Genomic DNA, 15,901 nt, shown 5'->3' on the forward strand with positions numbered 1-15,901 from the left:
AATACAAAATTTATTCTATTTTTTTATAATTTAACCATTTAAATCGGAAATAATGAATGAAAATTTTAGAAGGAAATGTCTACCGAAAAAGCCACCGAAGGAAGATGTGTGTACAAAATATTCAGGGACAAAGCGGTCATTTCGTTTTACAGTCGTCGGCTGATCTCTCTGTCAGTGGACTCTCATCCCGATCCCGGACTTCTCTTCCGTTTTAGGGCTCGCTCCAAATTTTGTTCCTTCCCCACATTATTCCCGGGAAAATACTGTGTGAATATGGACGGAGACATGAAAGTATCTCTCGACAAGCTTCCCGTCAAGCGCTTGGAGGCCATAGAAGAGAATGGTCTCGAACGATTTCCATCGTATGTTCCTTCTTTATCTGGTTTTTCCACATTTTTTGGATCCTGAGATGACAGAGGAAATGTTAATTAGTTCGTATGCATGTTAAGGTAGAAGAAGATATGTCTTAGTGGACGAATGCTTGCTTGTGCTTCGTTATTCTTCATTCTGGCTACGTTCGTGTTTGTACATTGGTATTGCTTAGAGTGAACTCTGACACAATTGATCTCATTATGCTAAATTGATTGGAATCTAATCTTTAAATGTATTCTTCGGTTTTCGTGATGAAAGTTTCTGATCAATTTATCGTTAATTGTTCATTTGTTGAGATTGATTTTTGCTGTACCGTTAACAGAGATGTTGGTTATGAAGAGAAACGATTGTCGCTTATTCGGAGAATTGACTTTGCTTGGGCAATAGAGAAGGACGATGACAAAAAGAAGCAGAAGAAGACCTCCAAGGAGAGTGCAACACCGTGGCAATGGCAGAGCATGATAGAAAACTTGCAGTTGGCTCATCAAGAGCTCTCTGTTATCATAGATCTCATCAACACCGTGAGTTTTTATATCAAACGCCTCTAATTTGCTAGATTGCTAGTATCAGTTTCAATAAATGTGCATGCAAAGGTTTCTTGTTAGAAAAAAGTGCCTGCAAATGTGGAGGCAATTTGTCATAGATTTTACATTACATTTATGTCTTTGCATTTTTTTTTTGAAGCGTGGCAGCAAAGTCCAAAGCTCAATAGTCCTCTGGAACTTAAGTGCAAGGCACATACTAGAAAAATGTTAATATCTTTTTTACACATGAAGTGGAATAGTATTATGAATATTAAGATGACGAAAAGTTGAAGAAACTAGAGATTTTATGAGAGATTATGGAGAAAAAAACAAACATTTTAAAAGAATATTTCTTAGTTTCTTCCTAAAAGTAATAAATAAGTAAATAAAAAAAATAAAAAATTGGGCTTCTGGTTCTGAGGTGTACACAACAAATGCTGAAGCGCGTATCTCAAGTGTACCGAGGAATCATAAACCTGCAAACTGATCTTTAGTTCTTATTGGCTTTATGGATATGCTTTATTTCCTTTTTCGTTCTTTCTTGCAAGAATAGGTTTGGAGAACTTTTGTCTGTCAGTTTCATTAGGGAGGAGATAGGAGTTAACTGCTAACTATCAGGATCTTGAAATTGTGATTATTTTTCTCTGCTTGTAATTTTAGTTAACTGGTTTCTTGAGAATATTCTATTTAAAAATATCATTACAAAATATTGTCTGTCTTGATATTGCTGTAGGTGGAAGCCAATGATGCAGTAACAGTGGCTGGGATGACAAGGCCAAAACCATTACCTAATGAAGTTTTATCAGATCTTGGAGTGTCTGTAGCAACGAAACTACAATGCTTTCGAGTACTATTTTTATCCTTCTTTTGTTCACAGAAGTGATGATTGCCTCATCTTATTATCTTGCTTTGATTGGGCCAGCACGACCATGTTGAAAAGATTAGTTAGCAGATTATTCAATTAAAACTTCATCTTATTATCTGTACTATAATTTTGGAAATGACTGATTTTATCACCTTCCCCTTACTTTTTTACAGCATCTTGGTAAGTATTTCAAGCAGTCTGCTAAAGGTTTGGAACGCCAGGTTGCCAGGGAAGCAAGATTTTATGGGGCTTTAATTCGGTAATCAATTTTCGTCATTGATCCAATGATTATTGTGCAATGAATCAATATTAAAAATTGTATGTCATTGTTAATCTGGCAGTATGTGCACGGTAATACTCTTTACATTAAAATTAAAAAGTTTTATCATAAGGTATAAATATACTATGATTTTTATTTGCAAGCCTTTATCGATTTAGATAAATTAGAAGTTTTTGATAAGATAACTTTTATGCACCTTTTATGTTATACTATCTATCTATCTAGTTGTTTTAGGAAATCAAACTTTCATTGAGAAAAATGAAAAAATGGACATGGGCATATAAAATATAAGCCCATAATACGAAAGGTCCCAACACTAGTCTAGGGACGAATGCCCATAACCAAGCATTAAAGGTACAACCTCCCAAACCTCCTCCCAAGATCTCTCCACCTCTCTAAAAATTCTACTTGTCCTCTCTATCCAAATACCCTACCATACAACATAAGTAAGCATGCCACAAGATTTGCTTTTTTCTTAGAAGGGAGAGTTCAGGAGCACTTCCTCAATCATAGAGCACCAATCTCTGCTTTGAGCCAAACAAAGAACAAAAGAAGCCAAACATCGACTCTTGAGGGAGTAAGCGAACTAGCAATCTCATAATAAATGATCGATGTCCTCCTCTTGCCTCTGACAAAGAACACATCATTTGATGCAAAGAAAAAAAAAAAAAAAAAAAAAAAAAGTCTCTGGATACAATCCAGGGTATTAACTCTCCCATTTATTATCTGCTAAGCAAAGAACTTCACCTTGTTGGGGATTCTAATCTTACAAAGAGATGAGAAAGCATAGGAAGCTTGTGGGAGGAGGGAGTGGAACACGAAATGTGAAAAAAGTGATCTACAAGAAAGTGCCTAAGAACACAAAATGTAAAAGTATGATCTACAAGGAAAGGCCTAAGAAGGATTAGGGACCAAACCTGAATGTTCCTCCTCCCAGGACACACAAGGATGACAAGGAGGACGAAAGAAGGGAAAATACCTAAGAAGGATGGGTCTGCAATGATGTAGGAAGGCTTGCCACCTCCATCATCTCTTGGTCTGTAAAAGAACCACGAAAGCCCAAATGAATGGAAGAATACAGATAAGATGAAGACAAAATAGAGGCCATCAAGTGCATCCTTTTATTGGACATCCAGTATAAATGCGGAAATGGAGAACAAAAGGGTTTGATACCCACTCAGTTGTCTTCCCAAAAATAGGTCTTAGAGCGATGCCCCATTGAAGATTTCACAATCTGGAAGAACATAGGGAAACCTGAAACAATAACAACTCAGACATTTTTACTAGAGCCCTTGTCCTTGCAACATGCAACCTACTACTATAGCTACGCACAATATTTCTATGCCACAAAGTGGTAGGCTCCATGAAGCCTCATATGTTATACTAAAAGATTCATGAGATCCATTCTAGGTATTAATTGCCACAATGAAATCTAGATTTACCTTTACAGCATAACCTCAAAGTTTTCTTCTTTTGGGATCCTAAGGTGTGTAGCGGCAGGAAAAAACATTGACTTTCCTTGAGGGTATAAAATTAACCTTTATTCAATTAGTTCTTTGAATAATTGTTGTGTTCTTTTCGTCCACATTCAATTTTCCTCGGTGTCTATTGCCAGAACCAAAAAGCGCAGGCGAGACGAAGGGTGTGTGAGAATGTGCCTTTTCATTTGATGAAGTGGAGCATGGTGTTGTGTTTGTTTGTGAGTGGCAGATTGAGGATTGGTAATGGTTGACTAATGACCTTGCTCTTCTAATTAAGTGGCTTTGGACTTTGGAGAATTTGGTGGTAGGAGTCTACTTTAATGTATAAGATTATTGCAAGTAGAATTGGGGTTTAGTCCAGTAGTTGGATTTCCGACTATCTCATTGTGGTTCTAGAATTCCATTGCCATTGCTTAAGCTTCATTTTTAATTGTTGAACTTATTTGTAAACGCAAAAGTGTAGGATTGTAGATCACCATTGTAATTTTCACTAAACTGAAATTTTTTACTATTTTTATTTTATTATTTTTTTATTATAAAAAACTTCCATTTGAGGGAGTTCCTGAAATTTCTCCTGTATTGCAGAGATAAAATCGGTTTTCTGGATATCTATTTTTTTAAAAAAAAATCTTTGCAGAGAGGCCTTTCTTTTCATTAGGGTCACTTAAGGAATGATAGAATTTTTAGACGGGTGAAAGATCTTCAAAAATGGTGTGGGAGGTTGTATGGTTTTAATGCTTCTTTATCTGTGTCCGTTGATTGGAGTTTTTGTGATTATCAGTTCTATGTCATACTTTTGAATTTGACTTGATTCTATTGGCAAGCATGGGACTGAGAATGCCCCTTTTGTGGGCTTGTTTTTTGTTTGCTCTTCTGCCTTCTTTCCTTTTTCTCAATAAAATCGCAGCTTGTATGGTGGTTGCTCCCGTTTGCCCGGTTTATAGCTTTGTTTAGCCTGTCTATATGGGGGCTTCTTCCTAGCCCCCTGCCACAGTATAAGTTGCACCTTCTCATATTGCATCTTCTCATATTATTTCTTTCTTTCTTTTATGGTGTCATGCCTTTTCTCTTTCTTTTTCTAATCACGTCTTGTTGCTTTTAAAATAAAACAATCTGTGGATTATTTATGTTTCAGCCTTCATAATATCGTGAGCTTACTATTTAACTCTTTCATAATTTTTCATTAAATGGAAGATTTCCACCGTTTGAGATTTAATAAATATTTTTTTAACTTTTGGCGTCAGCTTTATTTAATATCTAATGAACCATAAATACAAGTATATATATCAGTGTATTATAGTGTAATTTCTAAAGAAACAATTGGAATCCTTTTGATGCTCTTAATACTTTCCCATCTTCATAGATTTTCAGTATTTGCTGATGATGTATATCAGATTGCAGCAAAATTGGAAGGTTAAAAGACAGCGCGTTGCTGCTCCAGCTCCTGCAAATGAAGGCTTTACCATTGATTTATTTGACAATTTATCATGTGATCCTTCGTCTGTGTTTCGACCATCTTCATCTACTATTCGTGTTGATCGTGATTCATCTGGAATGCTGGCAATTAGTTTACCTCCAAATTCATGCCACTCCCTTCGTTTTGGATTTCTCAGTGGATGTAATATGGAAAATCCTCTTGAACGTGGTAAAAATGAGTCCACAAATTCATCCAATCAGTCTCCAATTGAAAGTGAGAAGGAGTTTACAAATGACGATGAGTACATTAAGGAAACTAACTCACTTCTCCGTCAAGTTCACCATGCCATTTTCAGTGAGCAGGTACATTAATACTTTGATCTTGCTCATTACAAGTCCTTGCTACTTGGCCCCCACCACATGATATATGATACATCATTTTTTTTTCACTATACTGGTTCCAGGTGTTTGATTTGGTGAATCGTGAAGCATTCAATCCATCCTTAGGTATCAACGTGACTGGCATACGAGAAAATTACTTGCAATTAAGTATCGATCAGGGTACGTCGGTTTTTATCTCTCTGGTGCCAACTGGTCAAAGCTGCCAAACAGTTGAAGATGCAAATACCGGGATTCTGGATAATACAAATTTACCTTTTGATTCGCTTGATGGGATTGAACTACCAGATAGAAGTGATCCCCTTGAAAAGAAACTGCGGAATCCTAATTATACAACCTTTGAGATATATCTGCAACAAATTTTCCACGAGCTAGTATTTTTAAAATCAAATGATAAACCCATTTCATCATTAAGCAGGCAATCAGGACAACCTTCTAATGATGGGTCTGGACTTCTTGGTCATTTCTGTTTGTCTCTGGCTCACAGAATATTTGCAAACAAGGTTCTTATGGAGCTCGAAAATGTGGTAAGAGTCCTAATCTCTTAATAACTCAGTTTCCGATGAAAGCACAGTGCCTCATTGTTCTTTTTTTTTTTTTTTTTTTAAATATTAAAAAAACTTCAATAACTATGATTTCTGTTTTTGATTTTACCAGCTATTAATCATGTAGTTTATCTTTGGTTTGTTCTTAGGTTTGGAAAGTTCCATTTCTTCAATTGATATCTCATCCCACTTGGAATTCTCGAAAATCTTCATGGACGTTTTTTATGGAAGTTCCCCAGTCCAAACTTCATCCTCCTATCCAGGCTCGTACATCAGATAGTCATCAAATGAAAAGTGTAACCAAATCACAATTTCAGACTAAAGTGGTTGTAAATGATGATTGCATCACTATTGAAGGGGAAGGTGCTCCTGATGTAGTTGGCTTGTTCAAGGGAAATTCCAAGGATATGTATTCAATGAACAGATATGGCTGTGACTTGGCTGATCTTCCCGTCATAATCCTGTTGCAGGTGAGCACAAATTAGATTTCCTTGTTTCGAGCTTCTTTATCGATGGAACGTAATAGTAACAATATCGTTTTGATCCCGCAACAGGTTGCGAGCCAAATTATTCTTTGGCTTCATGAGGAAGCCCTAACCTGGGGAATAAAGGTCAGCCGTGACTTCCTAAGTCTGTCATTTGAGCTAGAACAAGGTGAAACACTCCGTCTGGTCGCCCATGTGGACCCAGAAGATGCTCAAGGATGCCTTTCTTGGTGGTTGGTAATGGACGATGGCCTAATGGAGGACAGGAAACATAACTTCGACATCTCAGATGTTGTACCTGAATACAGGAAGTTTTTGGGCCATTTATCTCTGGAAGTTTTGCAATCTACACTAATGGATTTGGTTAGTTTGTGCAGTGGATTTGGTGGTAGCCTATAACCATGCTTACTTGTCTGGTATTACAAACAGAAATTGCATCGAGCTCTTGTAATTTCTGCCCATGTTTTCAAATCTAATGAAATCACCACTTTTTGTCCGCATTGCTTACTCACCTTCATATGTTATTCATAATAGCTAATGTAGGGCGCATGACATGGATGGCTGGAAGCTGACTTCAAGAGGAAGAAACCGTTTAGGTGAGTATTCTTGATTTACACTTGTTTTCCAAGTTAATTGATCGCTAATCATCCATAACTAGTCATCTGTCTTGATGTGATTTTCGTCCATTGCCCTTCGTTTGAAATCACAAAGTGGATGATTTAACTTAAGATGAATGCTATGGGTACTACAACGGTAACTTGTGAAAGTTAATTTACGTTATGATCATGAAATGGAATTCATATATTGTTGTTTTGCCAAAAGAACATTACTTATTCAAATGGAAATTTTGGTGCCCTTTATTTTCGCCTATATAATGCTCTAAAATGTCATGATGTAGCAACTTGTGTTGGTTTTGGAATCTATTATTAAGTTGAAAGTCACCAATTCAGAAGAGGCCATAGGCAAGCAATTCAATCTCAATCAGTTAAAAACTGTTACATGATTGGCATATTATTGCCCAATAAAAAAAAAAAACTTATGTTATAAGACCCATTAAACTTAACAAAGTGTTTTAAAAATGAGATAGAAATAAATAAATGCAATATTACTCAATAAAATCATGTGATAACAAAAAATTGTAGTATTCATCGATATGTTGATATATGTGTTGACCAAAATATATCATTTAATAGTGACGTCGTATCAATATAAATATAAATTTTGATAATTAGTTTCACTAAATTGACCTAATTTCATTAAAGGTTCATTAAAATCTCTATAATATAAAATTGGCCTAATTTCATTAAAGGATCATTAAAAACTCTATAATATAAAAAGCCATCTTAGAGAATAGGGAAAATCAAAAAATTTCATGAACATAGAAAGTCAAAAAAACATTAAATTTTGAAGACCAAAATTCAAAAACATTTCACTATTCAAATCCAAAGCTTTCTATTGATTTCTTCAAAAACAAAAGTAAAAAAAAGAAAAGGCAATAATTTTTTTTTCTTAATTAGCCCAAATGCTGTTTCCAAAGCTATGAGAAAAAGTCAAACCAACTTTGACCTTTATCCAATATTTTTAATTTTTCTTAAAGAATTTAATATTTTGCACATTACAGGCAAATTAGCATTTGGGCAATGTGATTTAATTCCTTAATGTTGACTTTGATTGGTGGGAAAGCCAATAAAGTTGGCAAAAACAGAGGAAAAGGAAAAAAAAATCTGAGGAAGTGTGCAAATAAGAAAGGCGTTTAACAAGAATTGTCTCGCACGATTCAAAACCCCATATTCTTAGTTTCTTTCACGCAACGAATAACCCCTTCACTCATCATCCCCATCAAAATCCTAACATTCTGCTTTTCAGATCTCTATCGTCCAGAATAGAAAGCTCGCAGTCATTAGGGAATATCCCCTAATACCTTCCCTGGTTTCTTATTGAACACCCTGCTCCGTTTTCTGCATTCAATGATAGAATTTACATTGTGGGTATTGAAGCGTTTTTGAAGTCCAATTCTGGGTTATCGAGAATTCGAAGCCTTTGTTTCTATAAAAAGGGGTTGGGATTGGAATTCGAAGAGCCTCAGATGTGGGTTTGTTGCAGATATTCATTTGGAGGATCCCTGATGGAATTGGTACCTTTTCTATGATCTCGTGTCAATCAATTCGTGAGTTCTTTGGCATTTAATTTTGAGTTAATCTGAGTGGTAATGCAGTAAAGTTATCTGGGGAACTCAAAGTTTGATAGATTTGGAGTCCTTTCTTTCCTCCATGTCGGGGGGAACACCCGTAGCGGGTGGTTATATGAGGCAGAGGCATAGCCAGGGATATGCTTCTAGTGGTGATGATATTGAGGATGATGCATGTTCGAGGTTTCAAGCTATGTCGTTTCATACTCCAAAGAGTCGGACGTGGGTTGAAGTTGTAGAGAATGTCCTTTGGCTTGCTTCTGCTGCTTTCGTTGTATACTATGGCGATAGGCATTCCAATATGATAATTCTTTTGTGGCATGATGGCCGAATAAGAAGGTGAACGAACACTTAGATGTATGCACACTTCTGAATGTTGTTTGATCATATTGTTGCCAGATTTATTTAATCAAATTTTTAGAGATGGAATGGTTATATTGTTGCCTTTTGGTGTGTGCCTCAAAATCAAGAGTTGTGGTTTATATAAGCTCACTGATTCTGCACATATTTTATAATTTTTGTATAGAGAATCATTTGATCAGCTTTGGCATATTCATTGTCGATGTTCATAGAAAGATACAGGTAGCTTGATAAGTTCTTGTACAAAACATCTTAAGAAAGTTGCATTTACTAGAAATTTTCAGGGCTTAAAGCAAAAAGATAAAGGATACACATTAAGTAGTTGTCATTCTAGATTGATCATGCCTTCTTGATTGCATCTTTCTGTGGATTGTTTTTCGGATTGAGACTGCTTTAGTTGATTACTATCCGTAGGCGTAGATTTTGTAGAACTTCTTCCAGTTTTTGGTATGGCATTGGTTTTGATCAATTGTGGTCATGCTATGTTGGAAGAAGTTAATCTTCACCTCTATTTTCCAAACTTAGGGAATGGAAATGTATAGTACTCTATTCCATTACAAAAATCGGGCGTAATCAACAGGCAAGTGGGTTTCTCTGTAGTTCATGGAATACCTAGCTAGAATGGAATCCGACGGTTTTAAGAGGTTAGAGGGGTCTTGGGAGCTTGGAGTTTGGCTTCTAATGCATTTGTTTTCGATGTCGGGTTTCGATTTTTGTTGTGACATTCCTTTACTTTTGGTTCTCAATAGTGAGGGTTCCTTCTTGTAATGTTTTTGGCTCCTCTTTGCTTGTGCCTATGTTGTTTGTTTGACCCTTTTTGTAATATTTCAGGATGTGTCTTTTTTTCTTTCATTAACGAACATTAGTATTCTTAGATTCACGTACATTGCTTGAATTCTATTCTCTTGAGCAGACCTCCATTATACCTTGGAATGGTGGCGATCGGTTTGAACGTTGTCATATTCATTTACACGAGTATGTCAGCTTGGAGTATTAGAAGGTTTAATGAAAAATGGGAAGTAGCAAGCTTATCAGTTTTACCAATTGCAACACTTCTTGGGCTTATCTCCTTTTGCTTGTAAGATAACCCACCAACTTTTATGATATTGCAGCCTATTAACATTCATCATTCCATATAAAATACACCTTTTTCCTTCTCATTTGTAGGTTGTCATTTGCTCTTTGGCCGATATGGGGCTTCCTGACCATTCCTCTTCTGGTACTTATCACATGCTTTTGGTTTTGGCACTTACCAATTGTTAGGCTTACATTATGGCATCCAATGACTACTACTACTCTTTGGTGTTGCTGCAGTTCACTTTGTTCATGGCATGCATGGTTGTATTTCCAAGTATAATTATCGGGAAATTTAGGCCTCAGAGTCCTCAGAGCGATGTTCTTCGTACAGATTAACTTTCACTCGATCCAAGTGATGATGCATAGACAAAAAGATTGATTTTGAAGCACAGATGATTGGTTGAACTGGCTTGATATAAAAGAAGGTTCTGATTTGTATTGCATGATTCTCCATTAGCCAACTTCCTTCTCCTCAGTCAATTCGAATACCGACCTTGCCAGAATTATGCACGCTCATGGTACATCTGACCTTCACTATTTTGGTATGGCTACAACTGGAGCACCATTCTTATATTCTTACATCTTCTGTTGGCAAAGTCCATTTACTTTGTTATGTAGTTTAGTTGCCTCATTTTTTTCATTGAAAAGTAGGCGTGTGGCGTGCCTTATTATTCGTGTAGGTGATTCGTTTCATTTTGGCATCTTCGCTCGCATCCTTAGCACAAGGAAAAGAAAGAAAACAAAAAAGTCTCATTAGACAATATGTAGGACTGTAAAGTTTCGGAAAATACTGTTTCAGTGAAGTTACTTGAATGAATGATCTGTTTGGCCATATTTTTTTTTGCTTACTTTTTGCTCTTTCTGCTGTTGTTTAAGTCCGTTCGAGGCATTCGTTCGTCGTCGTTACTTAGAAAACTGAATAAAGATCTTAGTCTTTTTGAGTATTGAATAAAGATGTTAAGCTGGTCTTATCCCTTGATTGATATCCATTGCTTCAGCCCACCTTCTTCCACTTGGCTGAATGAAGCATATTTGAAGCCATATTTGGCAGAAAAATGACAATGGGAAAGAAGTTGAGTATTCACCTAATTGCTGGTATATTTCATTGTTTTGAAGTAGGATTCTTTATATTCCTTCATTGTTTATGTATTTGGTAAAGGAATCATGAATAAGTTGGATTACTACCAGACAAAATGACTGTCAAAATTTGTAATCTTCTTCAAATTTATTTACAAATACCCATTGCCTTGAAACCACCCAAGAAAAAAGGCTAATTGTTCTTCTTTTTTTTTTTTTAAATATTATGATACTTATCTTTTATAATAATCTTTTTAAATTAAAAATGAAATAAAAATTGAGAAATTTACTTAATTTATTTCTCATTCAAAAAGAAAAAGCTATTTTGATACCATTTATACATTTTCTTTTAAATTTACCAACACTTTTTGTTTTTCATTGTGTAGTCTACTTTCAAATTTTGACTAAGATACTCTGTTTTTTTGGGAGTAAGATATCAAAGGGCTTTTGAAATGAGAAAACAAAAATGCTACTTGTTTTAGAAAATTTAGATACAGCCAAGGAGGATAAGAATTAAAAGATGAAATGGGAACCAAATATGATTATCAAATGGATTTCTAAAGGTGAAGTGTTTTTCCTATGGACCATGGCACTTTTTGCTTACAGCTTTCCCAGAAAGTGGTGAATAGGAGGAGGAATGAAGGCTTTCAATGGCTTTGCTATTTAACTTATCATATGAACTCCATTTTCAGCTCCCTCTGGCTCTTTCAGATGACGAAGATGGGCATTTGAGATGTGGGTTTGAGAGGGGAGGTATGTGGGGGCTATCAATTTTACTTTTTGTCTTTTGTTTCTTTGTTGAAGTTTCTGTCTTTTCCTTTTTTCTTTTTGGGTTTTTGGAGTCTTTCTTTTGAGCGTTTGACCCTGCGGGGAACTTCCCATTTTCCATACTTTTGCCCCTTCTGATCCTTCATCTTAAGTTTCAACAACAACAGCTATCTTCCAACCACTTACCCATTTGTGGGTTCTGTTCTTCAATGCTTCAATACAACAACCAACCCATTTGCCATCATTCAAAGCCTCTATTTCTCGATCCCCTTTAATGGTTTGGGTTTGCTTTTTGCAGTCTCTCTCTTCTTGAACGCACTCTTGTACTTGGTAGGTTGTGCCGCTGAGGCCATGGGCCCTAAACTCCACTGAGGTTTAATGGCCACAGGGGTCTCTTTCTCCTCCTTCATTGGCCTCTTTGCTCCTGTTTTCTGCTGTCTCGCATTTAATTCTTCCTCAGACCGCTCTGGTGAGCTAGATGAGATTTGGGGTTTCTGATTTCTTGTCTGTAGACCTTGTGGGACGAGCTTTACACGAGGTTTCTCTGCGCAGATCTCTGATTTCTGAAATGGGTCTTTTAGATAATGCTCAAATCATGCTTGCTCTCTTTCTTCCACTTTAATTTACTGTGTTTCAAGCCTGAATTGTGGACTTGCCAAGGTGGGATATACAAGCTTGAAGAGCCGACCTGCCGCGAGTAATCTGTGTTAGAAATCTGTGATGCATTTCTTATTTTCAAATGGTTCTTGTAGGATCAGACAAATGTGAGGTTGGGTAGTGGTTGGAGTTTGAAAATTTATCTTGTGCTGATATTCCCACAAGGGAAGAGATGGAGAGAATGATCCAACCTCCTCTGGTAAGTTCTTTATCCATTGGACGATGTTCTTGCTTTGTTTATACACTTATTTTGAATAATATGTATGTGCAATGATCCTGCCTTCAGTGGAATTTTCGAGAATGTTATTTCTTAAGATTCTTGTTTGATCATTGATTAGCAAATGTTTGAAGCTAATGAATGACAAACTCAAGAAGTCTCCTAATTTGTATAGAATAAGGTTTGTTGTCTTTTATTCATGTTCTTGTGTTTCTTACATCTGTTAGGAGAGGAAGTGAGAAGAAAAGGATTAGACAGACACAAATGAAGCTGCAAAGACAACTTATATACAAAAAGCCAAAACCGATTAGATCGTTTCAAAACTATACCGATTCGCTCCTATTTGAGAATTTCGATAAAAGGAACTTAGAGAAGGAAATATTCTTACATTTGCTCGTATTTGCAAATCCGCCCTTAGGTTAATTTCATAAGGCATTTCTTCAAATATTGCTTTAATTCTAAATAATGGGCGTGTAACAGTCCAAATCCACCGCTAGCAGATATTGTCCTATTTGAGCTTTCCCTTTCGGGCTTCCCCTCAAAGTTTTAAAACGCGTCTGCTAGGGAGAGGTTTCCACATCCTTATAAAAAATGTTTTGTTCTCCTCTCCAACCGATGTTGGATATCACATAAAGACTTCCACTCTTTCCTTCAAGCTGGTTTCTAGCCAAAAGTTGGTAAACTAGGCAGCCTTTGGAAAGGTTCATTCCACCATAACGAGCGAGACCGAGTTGACGAGGGAGAAGAGCGAAGCCGCTTTGTTACGTGTGAGTTTTTCTTTAGTTATACTCCGAGACGATTTCCATTATATATGGAAAAGTACAAAAGACAGGACGGATAAAGCTATTCCCTCGAAAATACTGATCCAAGTTACAAAAATAGCCTGCAATTTTCTGGGATTGAAGAAAGCTGAGTTTTTATAGCCTGTGTTATTACATTTCTACGTCAATTAGTTAGTATGGATACCATTGCTATATGTGCTATTATCTTTTGTAGGATTAAAAGGCAGAATGGCTTACATTCACTGATGGATGATTTCAGGTTGACACAACAGCTTGTTTATGTAGAGTAGATGCAGGCCTCAAGACTGTTGCTGGAGCTAAAAAGTTTGTCCCTGGCTCAAAGCTTTGTCTACAACCTAGCATCAAACCATCGATACACCCAACTCGACCTAAGCCGGCTCGTAGTGACCGGAGCAGGAACCAATCTCCTTTGCTTCCTGGACTACCCGACGATCTTGCAATAGCTTGCCTTATCCGTGTCCCAAGGGTTGAACACCGTAAACTCCGATTAGTTTGCAAAAGATGGTATCGTCTTTTGGCTGGCAACTTCTTTTACTCTCTTCGTAAGAGTTTAGGAGTTGCAGAAGAATGGATTTACGTCGTTAAGAGAGACCGAGATAATAAGATTTCATGGCATGCCTTTGACCCCATATATCAGCTTTGGCAGCCCCTTCCTCCTGTCCCTAAAGAATACTCAGAAGCTCTTGGGTTTGGCTGTGCGGTTCTTAGTGGTTGCCATCTCTATTTGTTTGGTGGCAGAGATCCAATAAAAGGAACAATGAGACGAGTCATTTTTTACAGTGCCAGGACAAATAAATGGCACCGAGCCCCCGACATGCTTCGTAGACGACATGTCTTTGGATCGTGTGTGATAAACAACTGTTTGTATGTTGCAGGTGGGGAAAATGAAGGTGGCCATCGGTCTTTGAAATCTGCTGAAGTATACGACCCGAATAAGAATCGATGGACCTTCATTTCCGATATGAGCATTCCCATGGTGCCCATAATTGGAGTTGTTTATGAGGGTAAATGGTATTTGAAGGGATTTGGGACTCAACGTCAGGTTCTAAGTGATGTCTACCAGCCCGAAACCGACAGCTGGTGTCCTGTTTATGATGGAATGGTTGCAGGTTGGAGGAACCCAAGTGTTTCCTTAAACGGACATCTTTATGCTGTCGACTGCAAGGATGGCTGCAAACTTCGGGTCTACGACGAAGCATCCAACTCTTGGAACAAGAGTATAGATAGCAAGCTGCATCTGGGGAGTTCTAAGGCATTGGAGGCAGCTGCTCTTGTTCCATTCAACGGAAAATTGTGCATCGTTCGCAATAACATGAGCCTTTCTCTTGTCGACGTTTCGAAGTGCGAAGATTCCGACAGTGCTCCCGGTGAACATCTATGGGAGACCTTAGCAGGAAAAGGGCAACTCAAAACTTTGGTCACAAATCTCTGGTCGAGTCTTTCGGGTCGAAGTCGTCTGAAAAGCCACATAGTTCACTGCCAGGTTCTTCAAGCGTGAATTTTTTTCGTATTGTTTCGTAGGCCTCTCGTGCTTATATGTTCTACCATTGTTTCTCTTCTTTACATATCTTAGAACCATGGTTTGATGCCAAACATGGGAGAAGCAATGCTAGTAATCAATCAATACTACTTCAAATAGTTCGGTCACATGGACGATTTTGTCCTCTGCCTCGATTCTTTTTTCATGTCATCTGTGAGAAAGAAGGGAAACAAAATTGTCCATTCACCATAAAATGATTTGTTGTAGTATTGAACTGTTAGAGAACTGCTATAGAACTGCAAATATTTGTGCAGCACAGGGTCAGGGGACTCAGATTGTGACAGACCTTTGAGCCTTTCTTGATATCATCTCATAGGTACCATACAGAACATGATCATGTGTATTTCCCCAATTTCTCTGGAGATTCTGCTGTTATAGACTGCTGCTACATGAGTTTTATATGATACATAATCATTGTGTTCTTACATTACATGTTCTTTGTCGGAAATCTGGTCGCCCCTTCTGTTTATATGTCCAGATTACATCTCCATAATCCTGTTCTGTTTCCATGTTTTTTTTCTGTTAGGTTGGATAGACATTGGTCTTTTTGTACGGAGGTCTTTTGTAGTTAGCGTCGGACTCCTCTTTCAGGGCTAGTTTTTCATAGCTAGATGAGCTCCACTTGATAGGCATAAGTAAAATTCACACGGTCTGTAATGACCCAGATCCACCGCTAGCCGATATTGTCCTCTTTGAGCTTTAAAACGCGTCTGCTAGGGGAAGGTTTCCACACCTTTACAAAGGGTGTTTTGTTCTCCTCCCCAACCAATGTGGAACATCACAATCCACCCCCTTCGGGGCCAACGTCCTTGCTAACACTCGTTCATTTCTCTAATCGATGTGCGAC

The 15,901-nt window shown here is 37.3% G+C and overlaps 3 protein-coding genes across 4 annotated transcripts; all 3 read left to right on the top strand.

Annotated features, from left to right (window-relative positions):
- Window positions 1–133: 133 nt before the first annotated feature.
- LOC111780079 (mediator of RNA polymerase II transcription subunit 17) lies at window positions 134–6,867 on the top strand. Its single transcript, XM_023660355.2, has 8 exons — window positions 134–362; window positions 695–893; window positions 1,630–1,743; window positions 1,935–2,020; window positions 4,917–5,301; window positions 5,403–5,864; window positions 6,032–6,352; window positions 6,437–6,867. Exons 1-8 carry the CDS (start codon window positions 274–276, stop codon window positions 6,764–6,766), a joined length of 1,986 nt encoding a protein of 661 aa, XP_023516123.2. The 5' UTR covers window positions 134–273; the 3' UTR covers window positions 6,767–6,867.
- A 1,180-nt stretch (window positions 6,868–8,047) lies between these two features.
- LOC111780080 (uncharacterized) lies at window positions 8,048–10,824 on the top strand. Its single transcript, XM_023660356.2, has 5 exons — window positions 8,048–8,501; window positions 8,583–8,894; window positions 9,829–9,993; window positions 10,083–10,134; window positions 10,230–10,824. Exons 2-5 carry the CDS (start codon window positions 8,638–8,640, stop codon window positions 10,326–10,328), a joined length of 573 nt encoding a protein of 190 aa, XP_023516124.2. The 5' UTR covers window positions 8,048–8,501; window positions 8,583–8,637; the 3' UTR covers window positions 10,329–10,824.
- Window positions 10,825–11,540: 716 nt separating this feature from the next.
- LOC111780602 (F-box/kelch-repeat protein At1g55270) lies at window positions 11,541–15,479 on the top strand. 2 transcript variants are annotated; one of them, XM_087119770.1, is made up of 3 exons: window positions 11,541–11,822; window positions 12,590–12,693; window positions 13,753–15,479. In XM_087119770.1, exons 2-3 carry the CDS (start codon window positions 12,667–12,669, stop codon window positions 15,010–15,012), a joined length of 1,287 nt encoding a protein of 428 aa, XP_086975896.1. In that variant the 5' UTR covers window positions 11,541–11,822; window positions 12,590–12,666; the 3' UTR covers window positions 15,013–15,479. The 2 variants fall into 2 exon arrangements, with proteins under 2 accessions (XP_086975896.1, XP_023516812.2); XM_023661044.2 differs by lacking the exon at window positions 11,541–11,822 and having other exon boundaries at window positions 11,831–12,693.
- The last annotated feature ends 422 nt before the right edge of the window (window positions 15,480–15,901 follow it).

This window comes from Cucurbita pepo, chromosome 18 (assembly GCF_057944985.1).
Source record: "Cucurbita pepo subsp. pepo isolate OVF chromosome 18, ASM5794498v1, whole genome shotgun sequence".
Taxonomy (NCBI): Eukaryota; Viridiplantae; Streptophyta; class Magnoliopsida; order Cucurbitales; family Cucurbitaceae; genus Cucurbita; species Cucurbita pepo.